Source organism: Calliphora vicina, chromosome 5 (assembly GCF_958450345.1).
Source record: "Calliphora vicina chromosome 5, idCalVici1.1, whole genome shotgun sequence".
Lineage (NCBI taxonomy): Eukaryota > Metazoa > Arthropoda > Insecta > Diptera > Calliphoridae > Calliphora > Calliphora vicina.
This window is the reverse complement of record NC_088784.1, coordinates 47,537,223-47,553,581: the sequence shown is the minus strand read 5'-3', so window position 1 is coordinate 47,553,581 and position 16,359 is coordinate 47,537,223. Positions and strand designations below refer to the sequence as shown.

The 16,359-nt window shown below is 33.4% G+C and overlaps 1 protein-coding gene across 1 annotated transcript in view; it reads left to right on the top strand.

Moving 5' to 3' along the window:
• The first annotated feature begins 813 nt into the window (after positions 1–813).
• The window catches only part of LOC135961223 (uncharacterized), a 29,085-nt gene continuing 13,539 nt past the window's right edge, over positions 814–16,359 (top strand). The window contains exon 1 of the mRNA XM_065512718.1: positions 814–1,843. Coding sequence (XP_065368790.1) covers positions 814–1,843 — 1,030 coding nt within the window. The remainder of the gene's footprint in view (positions 1,844–16,359) is intronic.

Genomic DNA, 16,359 nt, shown 5'->3' with positions numbered 1-16,359 from the left:
ATGACGCTGGTTGGTACCAGGGTCACGTAAAACTTATGTCTTGTGTAGATGAACGCTCAGCGTTGCTACTAAAGACTGCCGTCGCATCACTGGGTGAGGTTTGGCCGGGGTCTAGGCTTGAGGTGGTATCTGTGAGTGAGATACCCCGAAAGCCTAGATCCATAGCTAAAATACCAGCTGAGCCATCTAGCCCGGAGGAGATCTTGGAGATCCTTCAGTGCTGTAACTTACAGCTTCCAACTCAAGACTGGAAAGTTGTTAAGGTTACGGACGCTGAGGGCTCTTCAAGGAAAGCGATCGTTGTCCTGAATAAGGACTCTTTGGGGCCGATAAGGAAGGCACAAGGGAAGCTCTACTATGGATTTGGTACAATCATCCTGCGTGTCTATCGTAGCGACAACAAAGGCGATACATCCTCAGGTGATGTAAAGCCCATGCTCTCGGAAGAGGGCATGGATTGCAATGACGCCACTGATCCAGCCGACACTGAAGATACCAACTCAGTCTCCGAACTAGTTGGTACATTCTTTGAACGGATGGATGAGGTGGTGGACGAGGACGCCCTCCTGAATTCTGACCAGGAGGACGCCGACGTCACTATTGTAAAAATGGAGCATGGTGAGGGTGACACAGATAAACCTTCACCACTCTAAAGCAGCATCAGCTGCACTGCTCCTCCGAATTGCTCAGAACGGGGAGGAGCTAGTCATGGTCCAGGAACCTAGGGTCCATCAGCACCGTATCTGTGGACTATGTCTGAAGGGCTATAAGCTCTACTTCGCTAAAGGCGCAGGTAAAATTAGATCCTGTATAATGGCTAAAAGCTCTTTGAAAATCTTCATTCTGTCTGATTACAGTAATGAAGATACAGTAGCTGTCTCATGGGAAACTAATGAAGGCTGTTTGTTATGGCTGATATCCAGCTACATGGCGCATGACCACGGGGAGCATCCACCAAACGATGATATCCGTAGTGCTGTGAAAAAGGCGAATGAGTCCAGGATACCTTTGGTTATCTGTGCTGACGCTAACTCGCAGCATAGCAGCGACACCAACACAAGAGGTGAGAGTCTTTTCAGTTTCATACTTAATAGTAGTTTGGAAGTAGTTAATAGAGGTTCAGAACCTACCTTCATTGTTTCAAACAGAAGTGAGGTACTAGACTTAACACTTGTGAGTGCTGAGCACCACAGTATGATTAACAATTGGGCTGTCTCCGACGACTGCTCTTTTTCTGATCATCTATATATTGATTTCAATATCAGTGTAACTTATGGGAGTGATAATACCATTCTAAATAGGAGGAAGACCAATTGGGAGTTGCAGAGTGATGTACTCTCCCGGTCTCTACCAAACCCGCCCACTATTGAAAATAGGGACGATATTGAGGTAGCAGTTGAGGCACTTACAGAAGCGTTACAATCAGCTACTAATTTGGCCTGTAAGCCGAATATCTGCAGGGGTAGGAATAAGCCACCCTGGTGGAACCCTGAGATTGCACACGCAAGAAGGGCGTGTCGTAAATTGTTCAACGAGGCAAAGAGGCTGGGTAACTGGCCGGAATATAAGTCCTCAGTGAACCACTTTAAGAACCTTACGAGGAATGCGAAAAGGAAAGCCTGGAGGGACTTCTGTAGCGGCGTGGAAGGATCCTCTGAGACTAACCGATTACGTAAAATTATATCAACTTCACCGGTTGTACCAAGCTATATCCAGAAACCCTGTGGTAGATGGAATCTGAATAGTAAGGAAACACTTGAGGTCCTATTAGATACTCATTTTCCAGGTTGCCTTCCAGTCGATGATGAGACTATGAATGGGGCTGCCGATTCTGTTGCTCCGGGTGATAACTCTGTTCCGATAAACAGGGATAGAATCCAATGGGCAATCAAAAGCTTCGACCCGTTTAAATCTCCTGGGCCGGATGGCATTATTCCTGCTGATCTTCAAAAGAACGAAGAAATAGTTATACCATGGCTCATTAGCATATACACAGCGTGTATTAGATGGACCTATATCCCCACATGGTGGACGAGATGCAGAGTAGTCTTCATTCCTAAAGGTGGTAAGGCGACTCACACTAAACCAAAGGATTATAGGCCAATTAGCCTTGCATCCTTCCTGCTGAAAACCCTAGAAAGGGTGATTGACGTATATCTGAGAATGACCATTCCGTCGGAACTCATCTCTAAATCCCAACATGCCTACACCAAAGGCAGATCTGTGGAAACAGCTCTACATTCGCTAGTTGGCTCCATTGAGGAGTCGCTAATACATAAGGAGTATTCACTTGTTGCCTTTCTCGATATTGAAGGAGCTTTTAATAATGTCAGGCCCGATGCCATCCTATCTGCGATGGATTAACTGGGAATTGATCTATGTGTTCGCCGACTAGTCGAAAAGATACTCGGTTATAGAGTCATTTGTGCTACTTTAGGTGGTGTAAGTGTTTTAAAAGTGGCCAATCGTGGAACCCCGCAGGGGGGTGTTTTATCACCACTTCTGTGGAATTTGGCTATGAATTCCCTGTTGATCAGGATGGACAACAGAAGGATCAAGACAGTCGCATATGCTGACGATGTTGCAGTTTTTATATCTGGTAAATTTCTGGATACAATATCTAGTTGTATGGAATCAGCATTAAGTACACTGAGTGAGTGGAGTATTTCAAGTGGACTTAGTGTGAACCCACAAAAAACGGAACTGGTTCTCTTCACTAGGAGGTATAAGATCGATGACTTCAGACCACCTAGACTGAATGGAATCAGTCTTGAGATTAGAGATAATGCGAAGTATCTTGGCATCATTCTAGATAAAAGATTGTCCTGGAATTTGAATATTCAAAATAGGATTAACAAGGCTTATGTAGCCATCTACTCCTGTAAGAAGGCAATTGGTACAAACTGGGGTATTATGCCGAAGGGTATCAGTTGGATCTTCAAAGCAGTTGTTAAACCCATCTTGTTCTATGGAGTGTTGGTGTGGTGGCACGCCTTGGATAATGCTACTCACCGTAAGGCTGTGGAACGAGTTCTCAGGACTATTGCGATACTGATTACAGGCGCTATAAGGACTACCCCCTCTAAGGCACTTTTTACTATCCTGAACTGGTTACCAGTTGATTTGATGGTGATACAAATGGCTCTCAACTCTGCTGTGAGACTAAATGCTGGATGTTCGTGGTATGGTAAAGATCATGGGCACTCTAAGATACTGAACTACTATGGGTACTTACATAGTAATGTCGATTACTGCATCGCAAAACCATTTTTCGATATGCATTTCCATATTAAGATCCCGAATAGGGATTCATGGCAGCGCGGACTCTTACCCCCTGATGATGTCATAAGGGTATTTACTGATGGCTCAAAGAGGGGCAATAGGGTCGGTGGTGGTTTCTTTATTGAGAACTATGGGATTAAATCCTATTTCAGGCTACCTAACTTCTGTACGGCTCTTCAGGCGGAAATTACGGCCATTAAACGTGCATCCAACTGGCTGAGGTTTTATCAAATATCTGGTGATATATGTATATTTACCGATAGCAAGGCTGCCGTTAACGGAATAGCGGGTGTCTTTACGACATCTAGGTTAACCGAGGAATGCCGGGTATCCCTTAATGAGATAGCGAGACATTCTAGGATAACGCTTATATGGGTCCCTGGCCACGATGATAATCAGGGTAATTGTATAGCTGACGAATTGGCCAAAATGGGGGCGATGATGGATGATGATGAGATCGACCCCTGTTCTGGTATTTCCCTTGCTATATGCAAGATGGCTGTTCAGCGGACACTATATGAATCTGCACAAAGCAGGTGGACCAATGAGTCTTCCTGTGTTACAACGAGGTCTACTTGGCCCGTATATGATGCCAGCAGGACGAATCTACTTATGGAATTTCGTCGTGAGCAAATAAGGCTAATTGTCACCTTCATTACAGGACACTGTATAATTGGGACACATGCTAGGAGATTGGGCCTACGGTATAATGACTACTGTAGGAGCTGCCATAATGAAGAAGAGGATGAGACGGTGTCACACCTATTCTGTCAATGCCCGGCTCTGATAAATCTGAGGGAACGTATCTTCGGAACACCATTCCTATCATGCTTAGATGAGCTATCAAGGATAAGTCCTAGACGAATCTACTCTTTCATCAGAGAATCTGGTTGGTTTAGCCTGGAAACAACGGACGTATAATTAATACCAAGATGTTTACCCCCTGGGTATCACAATGGGATCAGTTTTGAATGGACACAAGTGAGCTGCTTGAAGAGTGGCTACCCATGGAACCTAACCTAACCTTCAGCATTCATTGAATTCATGGAAGACAAGAAAATACTCTCACCAATTCTCGGAACACCAAAAAGAGATACAACAAAGGAAAATGTATCACCTTTACCCAGAACGCATTCATTTGAAAATCAAGATGACTCGTATGCGTCACAAAAGGAAAAATTAATAAATAAGATTTTATCATCTCATCAACAAACACAAGATTTCGAAAATGGATCTCCACAGTACATACAATCGATATTCAGGACAATAAATCCTCATGAAGAACGAACCCATCTAAACTCTTTTTCCATTGTATACAAACCTCCATCCAAAACTCGCAATGTTGAAGGAACGAATGACTACTAGGGTGGCCCTTAATAAACGAAAGTTGGATTTTGGCCATTCTCACCCCCCAGTTTGGTGAACATTAGTAAAAAAATCATCCTGAAAAAATTTTAGGTAAATCGGTTGGGGTTAAGACGTGCCGCAAGCCTTCTGAAGTTTTGAGATGCATTTACAAGGGGATAAAATGCATTTTTTTCAGTTTTTGTAAAAATTTTGCCATTAAAAAATTACTTTTGTAATTTAATTTAAAAGAATCAAAATGTGTACGTAATTGTCGTTCTAATGAGAAGTTTTTTTAAAAAACAGAAATCGGTCAAAAAATGTTAAAGTTATTAAAAATTCGCCAGGCCATTAACGTGTCTCAGGTCACTAGAACAAGAAATGTAGAAACACAAGTAACATATTTTGATAAATATTAAAATAAAAGCTCATTTTTACTTAAAATATGTCCATATATACTTGTATATGAGTTTTTGTCTTCGTAGGATACCGTTAACCTATTCTTAGGTATGAACAAAAAAATAAAATTTTTTTAACGGCAGATTCAAAACTCTATTTTCAAATTTTTAAAAATTTTGTTAAACAAATTTCACAATTTTTAAATTTCATCAAAATCGGCCCAAAAATATACAACATTTCGAACATTTCGAAATCTTTCCAAGAGAAATTCCAAATATTGAAAAATTTGACTTTTGACCTTCACGATTTAAGGGTTAACGTTTTCCGATTTTAGTAAAAGTTTCAGAGTATATTTAGAATTATCTGGACTATAATATTCTGAAAAAGTTTGGCTTAAAATTCATAAGAATAAGGAAATAGAGCTCATTGGCCTAAAAATTGCCAAATAATTGTTTTTTCTCGAAAATTTCAAAATGTAAATCGCAGGTACGGAAAAACTATAAGAGATATTTTCATAATTTTTTCACATTTTTATTCCCTATTATATTCTTAATAAATCCCAATGAGATGATCAAAAAATTGTGAAATTTGTTTAACAAAATTTTTAAAAATTTGAAAATAGAGTTTTGAAACTGCCGTTAAAAAATTTTATTTTTTTGTTCATACCTAAGAATAGGTTAACGGTATCCTACGAAGACAAAAACTCATATACAAGTATATATGGACATATTTTAAGTAAAAATGAGCTTTTATTTTAATATTTATCAAAATATGTTACTTGTGTTTCTACATTTCTTGTTCTAGTTGCCTGAGACACGTTAATGGCCTGGCGAATTTTTAATAACTTTAACATTTTTTGACCGATTTCTGTTTTTTATATCTCATTAGAACGACAATTACGTACACATTTCGATTCTTTTAAATTAAATTACAAAAGTAATTTTTTAATGGCAAAATTTTTACAAAAACTGAAAAAAATGCATTTTATCCCCTTGTAAATGCATCTCAAAACTTCAGAAGGCTTGCGGCACGTCTTAACCCCAACCGATTTACCTAGAATATTTTCAGGATGATTTGTTTAGTAATGTTCACCAAACTGGGGGGTGAGAATGGCCAAAATCCAACTTTCGTTTATTAAGGGCCACCCTAATGACTACATTACACCATTGTTTTCGATGGATATAAAAATTCTTAAAGACTATGATGATCCATCCAGTGGTTATGCTCTGGGGGAAGTTTTGCTCCAGGGAGAGGGCCCTAATTATAAACTTTTTCAGCATTCATACACCTCATAATTTCCGTTAGGGTTGAATGGAAACGACCATTTACAGAACTTGCGTAAGGTGGTTTTTTATAGATTTTAATTCCTAATTGATTTTCTAACATAAAAGTTACAGAAGCTGAATTAAGGGATTTCTCATTGTCAATAACAACATTCTCGGGGTACCAAAAGAAGTTAGAAACTCCTGCAAAGGAAGTTTTATATCTTCTGTTGCTCTTGACTTGACTATTCTTGGCTGGGCGTACTTGGAAAATTTATCTATTGCGGTCAGAATAACTCTATTGTTTGTATGGTAAATGTCTATGTGTACGTATTGTTCTCGATATTGAGGAATAGGTGTTTTCTCTAAAACTATGTTATTTGGATGACGGTCGTATTTGTTTTCACAACATATTTTACACTGTTTCACTATTTTCTTTATCTTGGAGGAAATAAAATTTAGTGAGTAATTGAAGTTTGTTTTCCTTTGGGTTTCTGTGTGCTCGTCTATGTTCGTTAATAATTTCAGTCTCTTGTTCAATGTCCGATGTCAAATCTTTAACCATAGTCCTGGTGTACTTTGTGCGAAATTTAGGAAAGTAGGTTGACAATAACTCTTGTATTGTTCCTAGGATATGGTCTTCGGTCATAATAGGATTAGCTACTGAAGGGTTCAAGTATGATTTCAGGATTTTTACTAGTTTGTCATTATCTCATAATTGTACTCTTCTAAGATGGCTTTCCATCTTTTCAATTTACTATTTGTGTTCTTATTTCTGAGAGCATATGTTAATGGTTGATGGTCAGTAAAGATCTTCACTAATACTGGACCATACAAATAGTTTATCAATTATTTGAGAGCCCACACTATCGCAAGCATCTCCTTTTCATTGGTGGCATAATGTTCTTCTGCCTTGTTTAAGGTTCTCGATATGAACGTTATAGGTTTACCATCATGTTCGAGTGCTGCTCCAAGAGCATAATTAGACGCATATGTTGTCAGATGAAATTCTTTTTCAAAGTTAGGAAATGCGAGCATCACTTCCTCTGAGGCAAAAGAGTTTTTTATATTTTCGAAGGCCTCTATGGCCCTATCATCAAGTGATATTGGGATTTTGGACATACGTCCCTCCTCGCCCCTTAGAAAGACGGTTAGGGGATTTGCAAGCTTCGCGTAATCTTTGATGAAGCGCCTGCAAAACCCTGAGAGTCCTAAAAATTATCGGATTTATGGTTTTCGGAGGTGGCATTTCCTGAATAGCTTTGACTTTTCCCGGATTTGTTTTTATCCCTTCTGTCGATATGATAAAACCCAGATGTTCTACTTCTTTCTTCAGGAATTTTATTGTCGGGAATTCCCGGGAAATTTAAAATTTTTACCGGGAAAAACGGGAAATTTAAAACTAATTAAAAATACTTTAATATTGTTACGAAATTGTACTTGAATTCAAATATAACGATTTTAACGGCTGATTTAAAAGTATCATAATGCTTTCAAGTAACAGTGCTGTAAAACTGTAACATATCTGTGGGCATTGTTAAATAAAAGCTTTCAGTTGATTTGATTGTAAGTTGGCAACGCTGTATTCGAGTTCGAATAATCAGTTAAAGAACATTGTAGAAAGTACACCACAGATGGCGTATGATCTAGAATATTCGAACTTTAACAGTTAAAGAGCTTTCTAGATGGTAATGCAGTGTTATAAATAGTGGCAGAGGTTGCAGTCGTTAGTGAGTTTATCAGAGGCGCTGTTCGAATAAACATCAACTTAGTGCCTTAAAGAGTGTTGTTGTTTTTTAAGTAAATTCGTGTACATTATAAATTGTGTCTGTAATTCTGAGAATTTATAAACGTGTATAAAAAAAACATTGAGTGGCTATTTAATTCTGTTGTTGTACATTTTAAAGAAATAAAGAGTTGTTACAATTTTCAAACTACTAAACGGCTTTTATTTGCAATCAAAAGTATCCGGTTTATTTAAAGGAAATAAACCAGCGTTTTGAAAAGGTTAAAACGTAACAATATATTTAAATATACCATCTCTGTTTGTTGAATGACTTGTTTCAAATATTAGTGGAGGTTTTAAACCCCATTAACGATACAGTAGAAGCATTAAGCCGAAATGAAACCATTTTTCTGATAGGTGCTGCTGTAATGAACACTTTTTATGAACAGCTGGTATCTAAAAATTCTACGATTTCTCAAAAATGGTTCATGCTATTAAATTGAACCTAGAAACTTCAACATTATAAGATAAATTATAATATAAAAACACAATGTTAAAAAGTTATGGACAGCAAATATTTGAACACCTATTTGACCACAATGTTCCCTCATCTGTTCAAAGCGATTATGATGAGGTTTCCGAAATACAAATGGAGACAAATTTTAAAAACCAATTATAATATTCAATCAATATTGAACAAGAGAACCCTAAACATATAAAATCAAATGCTAAATATTTTAAGCGGGAATTAGATTTATTTGAAGCAAGTAGCAATCGGAGAAGAAATTTTGATTGTCTTTATAATTCTTTATTAACGATAAAGCCAACACCTGTTTAAAATGAAAGAGTTTTCTCGTGGAATGAATTATTGAATGCATTAGTTATTTTGATAAATAATTTTTTTTTTTAAAAAATAGTTCTATGACGGACATAAAATTATTTCTATGATATAATAGTGCATTTACACCTACGCCATAAACATGTTATAAGTTATTTATGGTGATAAACTAGTTTGAGAAACTTGTTTATCCATACAAAACAAAAACAGGTTTGTAACTAGCTTTTGAGATAAACTACAGAGGCTCAAAGTTATAATGGAACAGTATTAAAATTGTAAAAACCAAAAGAAAAAAAGTTTAATAAACATCAGTTTATAAAAGATTTAAATTTATTTTCACATTATTATTACTTAACTATTAGAACTAAATAAAAACTAATTCATATCTAAAACTATATACTAAAAAATAACAAAAAAACAAAAAAAACAAAAGTAACAAAAAATTCATGTCAAACATAAAATGGAACATATATGGTTTTTATAACAAAATTCTTAAATTTATGGAATTTAATATTTTGTAGGCAATCCTTTTGACTTTATTACACATTCTAGGCGCTTTGGCATTGATTTTACTAACTTTTCACAATACGATGGTTCGATTTTTGACCATTCCGCGACAAGAGCAGCTTTTAATTGTTCGCGATTGGAAATTGTGTAAGTTTTCAATTTTTCCTCTAGATAACTCCACACGTGCTCAATAATATTAAGGTCAGGTGATTGTGGCGGGGTTTCAAGAACGTGAGGGCAATTATACAAAAGCCACGACCGCACACTATAAGCTTTATGCTTGGGATCGTTATCTTGATAAAAATAAAATCCCTCTTTGATGCCACCGTGTTTTACTGTGGGTTGCAAATTATTTTTTTTCAGCTCTTCATTTGCTTTTCTCCATACGTAAGAGCGTTCATCGGACCTAAAAACGTTGTATTTGCTTCCATCTGTAAACAGCACCTGTTTCCAGAAAGAAAAGTCCTTGTTGCGGTATTTTTTTGCGAACTCTACACGCTTCTTTTGGTTAATGTCGCTTATATAAGGGTTTTTCCTAGCAACTCTACCATTATAATTGTGCTTTCGAAGAACAATATGAACTGTTTCTGGGTTTGCTTTTTTGCCAAGGAATTTCTCTGCTTCTGCTGCCAACTTTGGTGCACTTAGATGAGGATTCCGCTTAATTTGGCGCACTAACCATTTCTCGTCATTATGAGAGAAGATTTTATTTTTGTTAGGCTTTGATTTATTTTTAAAATCATTGCTATTTTTATATCTTTTAACGATGTTAAAAATAGTTGTAGGTGCACGATTCACAATTTCGGCGATTTCTCGAATTGTTTTTCCCTCCTTGGACAATTTTTTTTATCAGTTCCCTGAGTTCTGGTGAAGTCTGAACACCACGTGGCGCCATTTTAAAATTATTATAAAAAAAACGTTAATGCTCTTTAAACTTAACAGTGGAAACAATATTATTTAAAATTGACCAATCTTAAATATTTTAATAGAATTTGGAATTGAAATAACAGGGTGTTCCATTATTACTTTTAGCCCATTTTTTCAGTGTTCCCATTGTTTTGATTAAATACGTAAACATTATGAAACAATGCTAACTTTTTTTTGTAAATATTTTCTATTTCGATTTAGTTTAATAAAACATATATATTTTTTTATGATTTTAGCATAAAAGTGGCTATAAAGTAATTTAGAACTTAAACAAATTATATGTTCCATTATAATTTTGAGCCTCTGTAGTTACAAACAACTAGTTTTTGCTAATGCAACTCTGTTTTTCAACATTTTCCTGGCAACGCTGGTAACATTTGACATTTGCTCAAAAATATAAAAACAGTTTTCTTTTAAAAAATAGCCAAACGTAAGAAAACGTTTTAAAAATTTATTAAAAAGTGTTTTTTATATAATATGGACAACGAAAATGAAAGGCATGTTTATATTTACATATATATGTACGTGCAGCAATGTTTTTTCTTAACAACGTCCATATTTTTATTAAATTTTTTTATATTGAAGTCAGCAAAATAAACCACTTAACTGCCTAAAATGCAGATGTAAACGGTATAGTTTATGAAAGTAGCTTATGATCATAAACTAGTTTGATAGTGTAAATGCACTATAATAGCGATATCCGCAATGTAAAGTACTTTCTATAGAAATTAGAAAAAAAGCACCAAAAACAAAATACATTAGAACTACTTTTTTACTTCTTTTCTCTTTTTAAACCATATGAGGTAATTTTGAATTGGATATTATTTCATGAAATTTGATATTTTTGTTTTGGAAATGAATTTAATTTTAACCCTTAAATGCATGATTTTTACTTTTATTTTTCCATAAATATTTAGTTGATTTTTATTTATTATATTGAGTTTAGCTTTAGTTTGATTTAGAATTTCTTTAACTGAAACTTTCCATACTCCATTTCTGTGGACATTTGACAAAACGGCTTCTTTCTAAAACGTCAACTTTTCAGGAGAGCGAAAAAACTGTAAAAACTACTAACAAAAGTTCTTGTGTAGAAAATCAAAGAAATGTTATATATAAACATTATAGACAAATATCCAATAAACAAGTAGCGCTTTTTCTTTTGTTTGAAAGAGCAATAGTTTTCTTTAAAACAGCAATAACAAATTTTAAGCTTTTTTGTCAAATGTATTTTTAGCAAACAAATTAGCTTGTATCATATAAATCGTTTTGTCAAAATTGTTTTAATTAAATTAGAGTCGGCTTATGTAAAAACAAGTTGTTTTGTGAAATTGAAATATAAAAAAAAAGTCGAAAGAAGTTGATTTGACAAACATATTTCGGTATTATTAAAAAAAATTATTCAACTTTTTCGTTACAATAGCCAAATAATTAATCAAATATAAAAATGTTTCTTTAAAAACAGTAAATATTTGATTAGGTTGAATTTTAATATAAAAATTAACTTTTAAATAAAATAATACTATTATCTTATTTTAAGAAGAAAACAGTAAAAAATCATATTTTGCGATTTACTTTGTGAAACTTTATTGAGTTTCTTCTTCGTCAAGATCCAGATAGATTTTAAACGATCTTTATGCTTTAAAAAATGTGTAGATGGGTATTTATCAGTGGCAACATATCCATCAAATCGCGTTTTTTGTTATGTGATACGACGAATGGAGACATGTAACTTCGACCAATTGTGGAATCTGCATCTTTAAACGACGCGAGTCGATGTCTAGGAGCTTAAAAGCCTATCCTGGGTCTATTGATGATTTGTACTGCAAAACTCCAGGTTTACTTTACTCGTACTGCATCCATCGAACCTATTTTCACTCAAATTTTTTACCTGAAAAAGATATATGTATGTAAGTAGTAAAAAGTTAATATATAATGTAGCCTATAAATAAAATTATTTTTATAAATACCTGAAATGTTGCATTTCCTCCATGTGTATCTATCTTTCATCAGACCAATAAAATCTAAAAAATAGTTTTGGTTTAATTCATGAACGATTTGTAGCCGTTATTAAATTTACCCAGTCGTGTGTATGGTATATTGAAAAGGATGAATTTTTCTTAATTTTTTTCAATTTGCTCATGCACTGTATCAAACTCATCATCGAAATTTTTGGGAATCAAAGTATTTTCATCACTTGAACCATATATTTAGCCAAAGATTTTTCTAGTTTATGGTCTTTGGTCGAAAACAAAGACATATTTACGTGTTCTTTTTTTCACATTATTGGCCATAGCCTCAAGTTTTTTACTTCATTCATTTATACGAATTTTAATTTATTTTTATTTATTCTAGTATTAAGTAGTAAAACAGCTTCTTTTCTTCTGTTTTCCATTTTTAAAAGCACTTATGTTAAGATAAGACTTAACTTTTTTAAATTTTCGTTTTTGTAAAAGAACCTCTGTCAATACAAGACGTTTTGTCAAAACGAAAACTCGCGATCAACTGATTTAAAAATCTACTTGTCTTTGCTTTTGACAAAACGACTTCTTTCGAAAGAAGCTGTTTTATCAAAAAATAATTGTTAATAATGTGCTAAAACTAAATAGAGATAGGCTGTTTTGTCAAAAGGCAGTTACTAGTTTTTTTAAAATGATTTGAATTCTATGAGAGAAGTTGTTTTGTCAAATGGAAATTGGGGAAAAACCTGAAAGAGGTCGTTTTTTCGATTGCGTATCTTATGTTCTAAAAGTCATAGAAATACGGCGATAAGACCAAAAGAAGCGCATTCAAATTTTATATTTACTACAAAAATCCTGTAAAATTGTCTTATCTCGAGAGAAGTCGTTTAGTCAAATGTCCACAGATTTGATTTTTCTGAATTAGTATCAAGGTTATATTCGTCTAAAATTAATTGGAACTGGAATGTAGACAAATGACAACAATATGTATTAAAGGGTTAAAATATGTATATTTTATATAAAATAAAAAAAATATAATAGAAAATATAACAATCAAAGAAAGAAGCTAAAAAGTGCATTACAAATCCCATTTACATATTAATCGACATCGAATTATAAAGGTACGCTCACAATTTATAAAATTTTGTGACACTTAATTGCTCTTTTACTCTATTTCATCATGAATACTGCTAATATTAAATGTTATAGTATCAAGTGATCTCCAGATATTATAATAAACTTTTTTTTTTGGTTTTATGTGAGTACAATTGAATTGTAATGTATTGTTTTTCTTTTAAGAGGTTCATAAATTTTTAGTATTCTCTCCGTACTTTTTTTTCTCCAAATTTTGTCCTGTTACCTGAAAATTCCCTAAGAGATCTTACTACGTCAGGTATTTTATCTAAGTCCGTTAGGTCATTGCTGCGGTCTATTTCCTAATCTACTCTAGGTTCTGGTTCATTATGAGAAGCTCGTTCTTCTAACAGTATTCTACGTACTATATTTGCAATATTGGCTTCCTGATCTGGTATTACAACATTTTGGGTTGTGGAGGGTTATTTAAAACTGGTGGTCTGATTAGGTTGTTTTGATTTGCCATAATTGAAAGGAAAACTTGAAGAATTACAAATTATAAAACTATTATTTTTATTTAACTTTTTTAACTTTGTTTCCTTAAAACTTATTCGTTTTTTAACTTTGCTTTTGAATCTTATTAGAAGTATATTATTTTTTCTTTTAATTTATCTATGATACTAAATTGTTAAAACTAATGGCCCATAATCATAGTCAAAAACAAGTAAAAGTGTAGACTTGCCAACCGTCCCGTTTTCGACGGGACAGACCAGTTATAGAGTCGAATGTCCCGTGTCCCGGCGATACTCTAAACGGGACGCCATTTATCCCGTTTAAAAAAAAAAACTTTTTCATTAATTACCACAAAAAATATAAAAAAATCAAAAATTGGAAAAACCGATAAACAAGGATGCTTTATTTTCTGAAATATAGTATTTTCTAAAAACTGAATATCACTATTTAACAATATACATAGGTACTTAGTAGGGTATTCAATCGATTAACCGTTAATCGGTTAACCGATTAATTTTGGACGGTTAACTGTTCGAATAATTTAAAATTGCCGATTTTCAAATAACAAATAAACCGATTAATTTGTGTCGATTAACCGATTAACCGAAATTCCTTTTTTTTTGCACTTTAAATTTCAATAATACAATTAAAATTAAATATTTTTGAACATCCAATAAACATGATTAGTGAGTATGTATAACAACTGACATATTTAATTTACATGTCTTTGAAAATTTGTTTGTATTTACATGTATAGACGAAATTTTTTTTGAAATTAGTCTTTTACCATAACTAAACGAAACTATTAAATTAATCAAAATCTAAAACAATCCAAAAAGGAATATTCTTTATCATGCTTTTGATTTCTCCAACATATACAATCAGCGAGAGAGTATTTTTCCAAGAAAAGTTTTATTAAATCTAAAGAAAAAAATCGTTTAAATTATATTCTTTTTATAAAATATTATTTCAGAAGATCTCACTAAAACCCTAAAAAACTCACACATCGCTCATTTGCTGCAACAACGTCATAATCCAAAAAAAGTCGTTTCGAGAAAAACGTCTTTGAATATTTTATGACATTTTACTATTTCTTAAATAAATTTTCAACAAATCATGCGATTTCAGAAATATAAATAGTAGATGTTAATATCTTTCTAATCTGTATTTAACCCAAATTTTTACTTATCAAATATACGAGAAAACATGAATTTTAATTTTGATGTTTACAACAAAAAAACAATTTCACACAAAATTAAAGATTAATGAACTTTGTATTACTCAGTTCATAAAACACGGATTTCAAGTTAGGACGTTGTTGCAGCAAATAGGCGATATGTTTACAAAAATGATCTCAAATACCTTATTTGCTGTTTTTTTATGTTTTTGTACACAAAATTCGTTGTTGTATTTCAAATTTAAAATGAAAATAGAAATTATTCGGTTAATCGAATAATTTTAAATTAACCGATTATTAACCGAATAAATCTAAACCTCGATTAATTATTTGCTCGATTAACCGATTAAACCAGAAAACCGATTAATTGAATACCCTAGTACTTAGTGCATTAACTTCTATGAGTTTCAATAAACTCATTAGTAAACGTTATTTAACTTTCATGAAAAATAAATGGCACGATACTCGCTCTAGGATGCTTGTACCTTTAGTTAAAGGTGAGTTGTTGGTCCATTGAAATGGACTGAGTTTGTCGAATTTATTACTTCAAATAATAAAAAAGCAGATAAAAGCGATTAAAAATATAAATTTTAAATTATGGACTGACATAGGTAAACTTTATTAAATAACCCGCTACGCTTCGTTACTCCTACGTAGTAAAATAAAAAAATTTTAAAGATTTTATAAACTATTTTTTTAATGAGGTGAAACAAATTAGGTAAAATTATAAAAAAATAAATTTTCAGACAAAGTTTGAAGACAAATTTTCAGACAAAGATCTAGACCATTTTAGCTATACTCTGTACAGTGGTAAGAATTTGATTCATACAAAGTTTAAATACATTACAATTACTCCACATATTCGAAATTAACTATATACTTTGTATGGGAGGTGTCACTCCCACTAATCCAATCCCGACCATTTTACAGCCAAACTATGTAAAATGATAGGTGAGCTATCGGACAAGTTTGAGGAATCTCGCAATTATAGTTCTGAAAATATTTATTTTCCTTTGTGTGGTAGGTGACTTAAACCTTGTTCCGATTCTTCCCAATTTGGTTAAACTTCATGTCGTGATATGAAATTGATTCATATAAAGTTTGAAGAATTTCACAATTATAGTACTCCAGATATTTGAAAATAACTATTTACTTTAAAAAATTCAGTCTCGCCCATTTTCAGTCAATCTCCGTATAGTGACAAGAATTTGATTCATACAAAGTTTAAATACTTTACAATTATAGTAATTGAATTTTGTTTTCCTTTGGGTTTCTGTGTGCTCGTCTATGTTCGTTAATAATTTCAGTCTCTTGTTCAATGTCCGATGTCAAATCTTTAACCATAGTCCTGG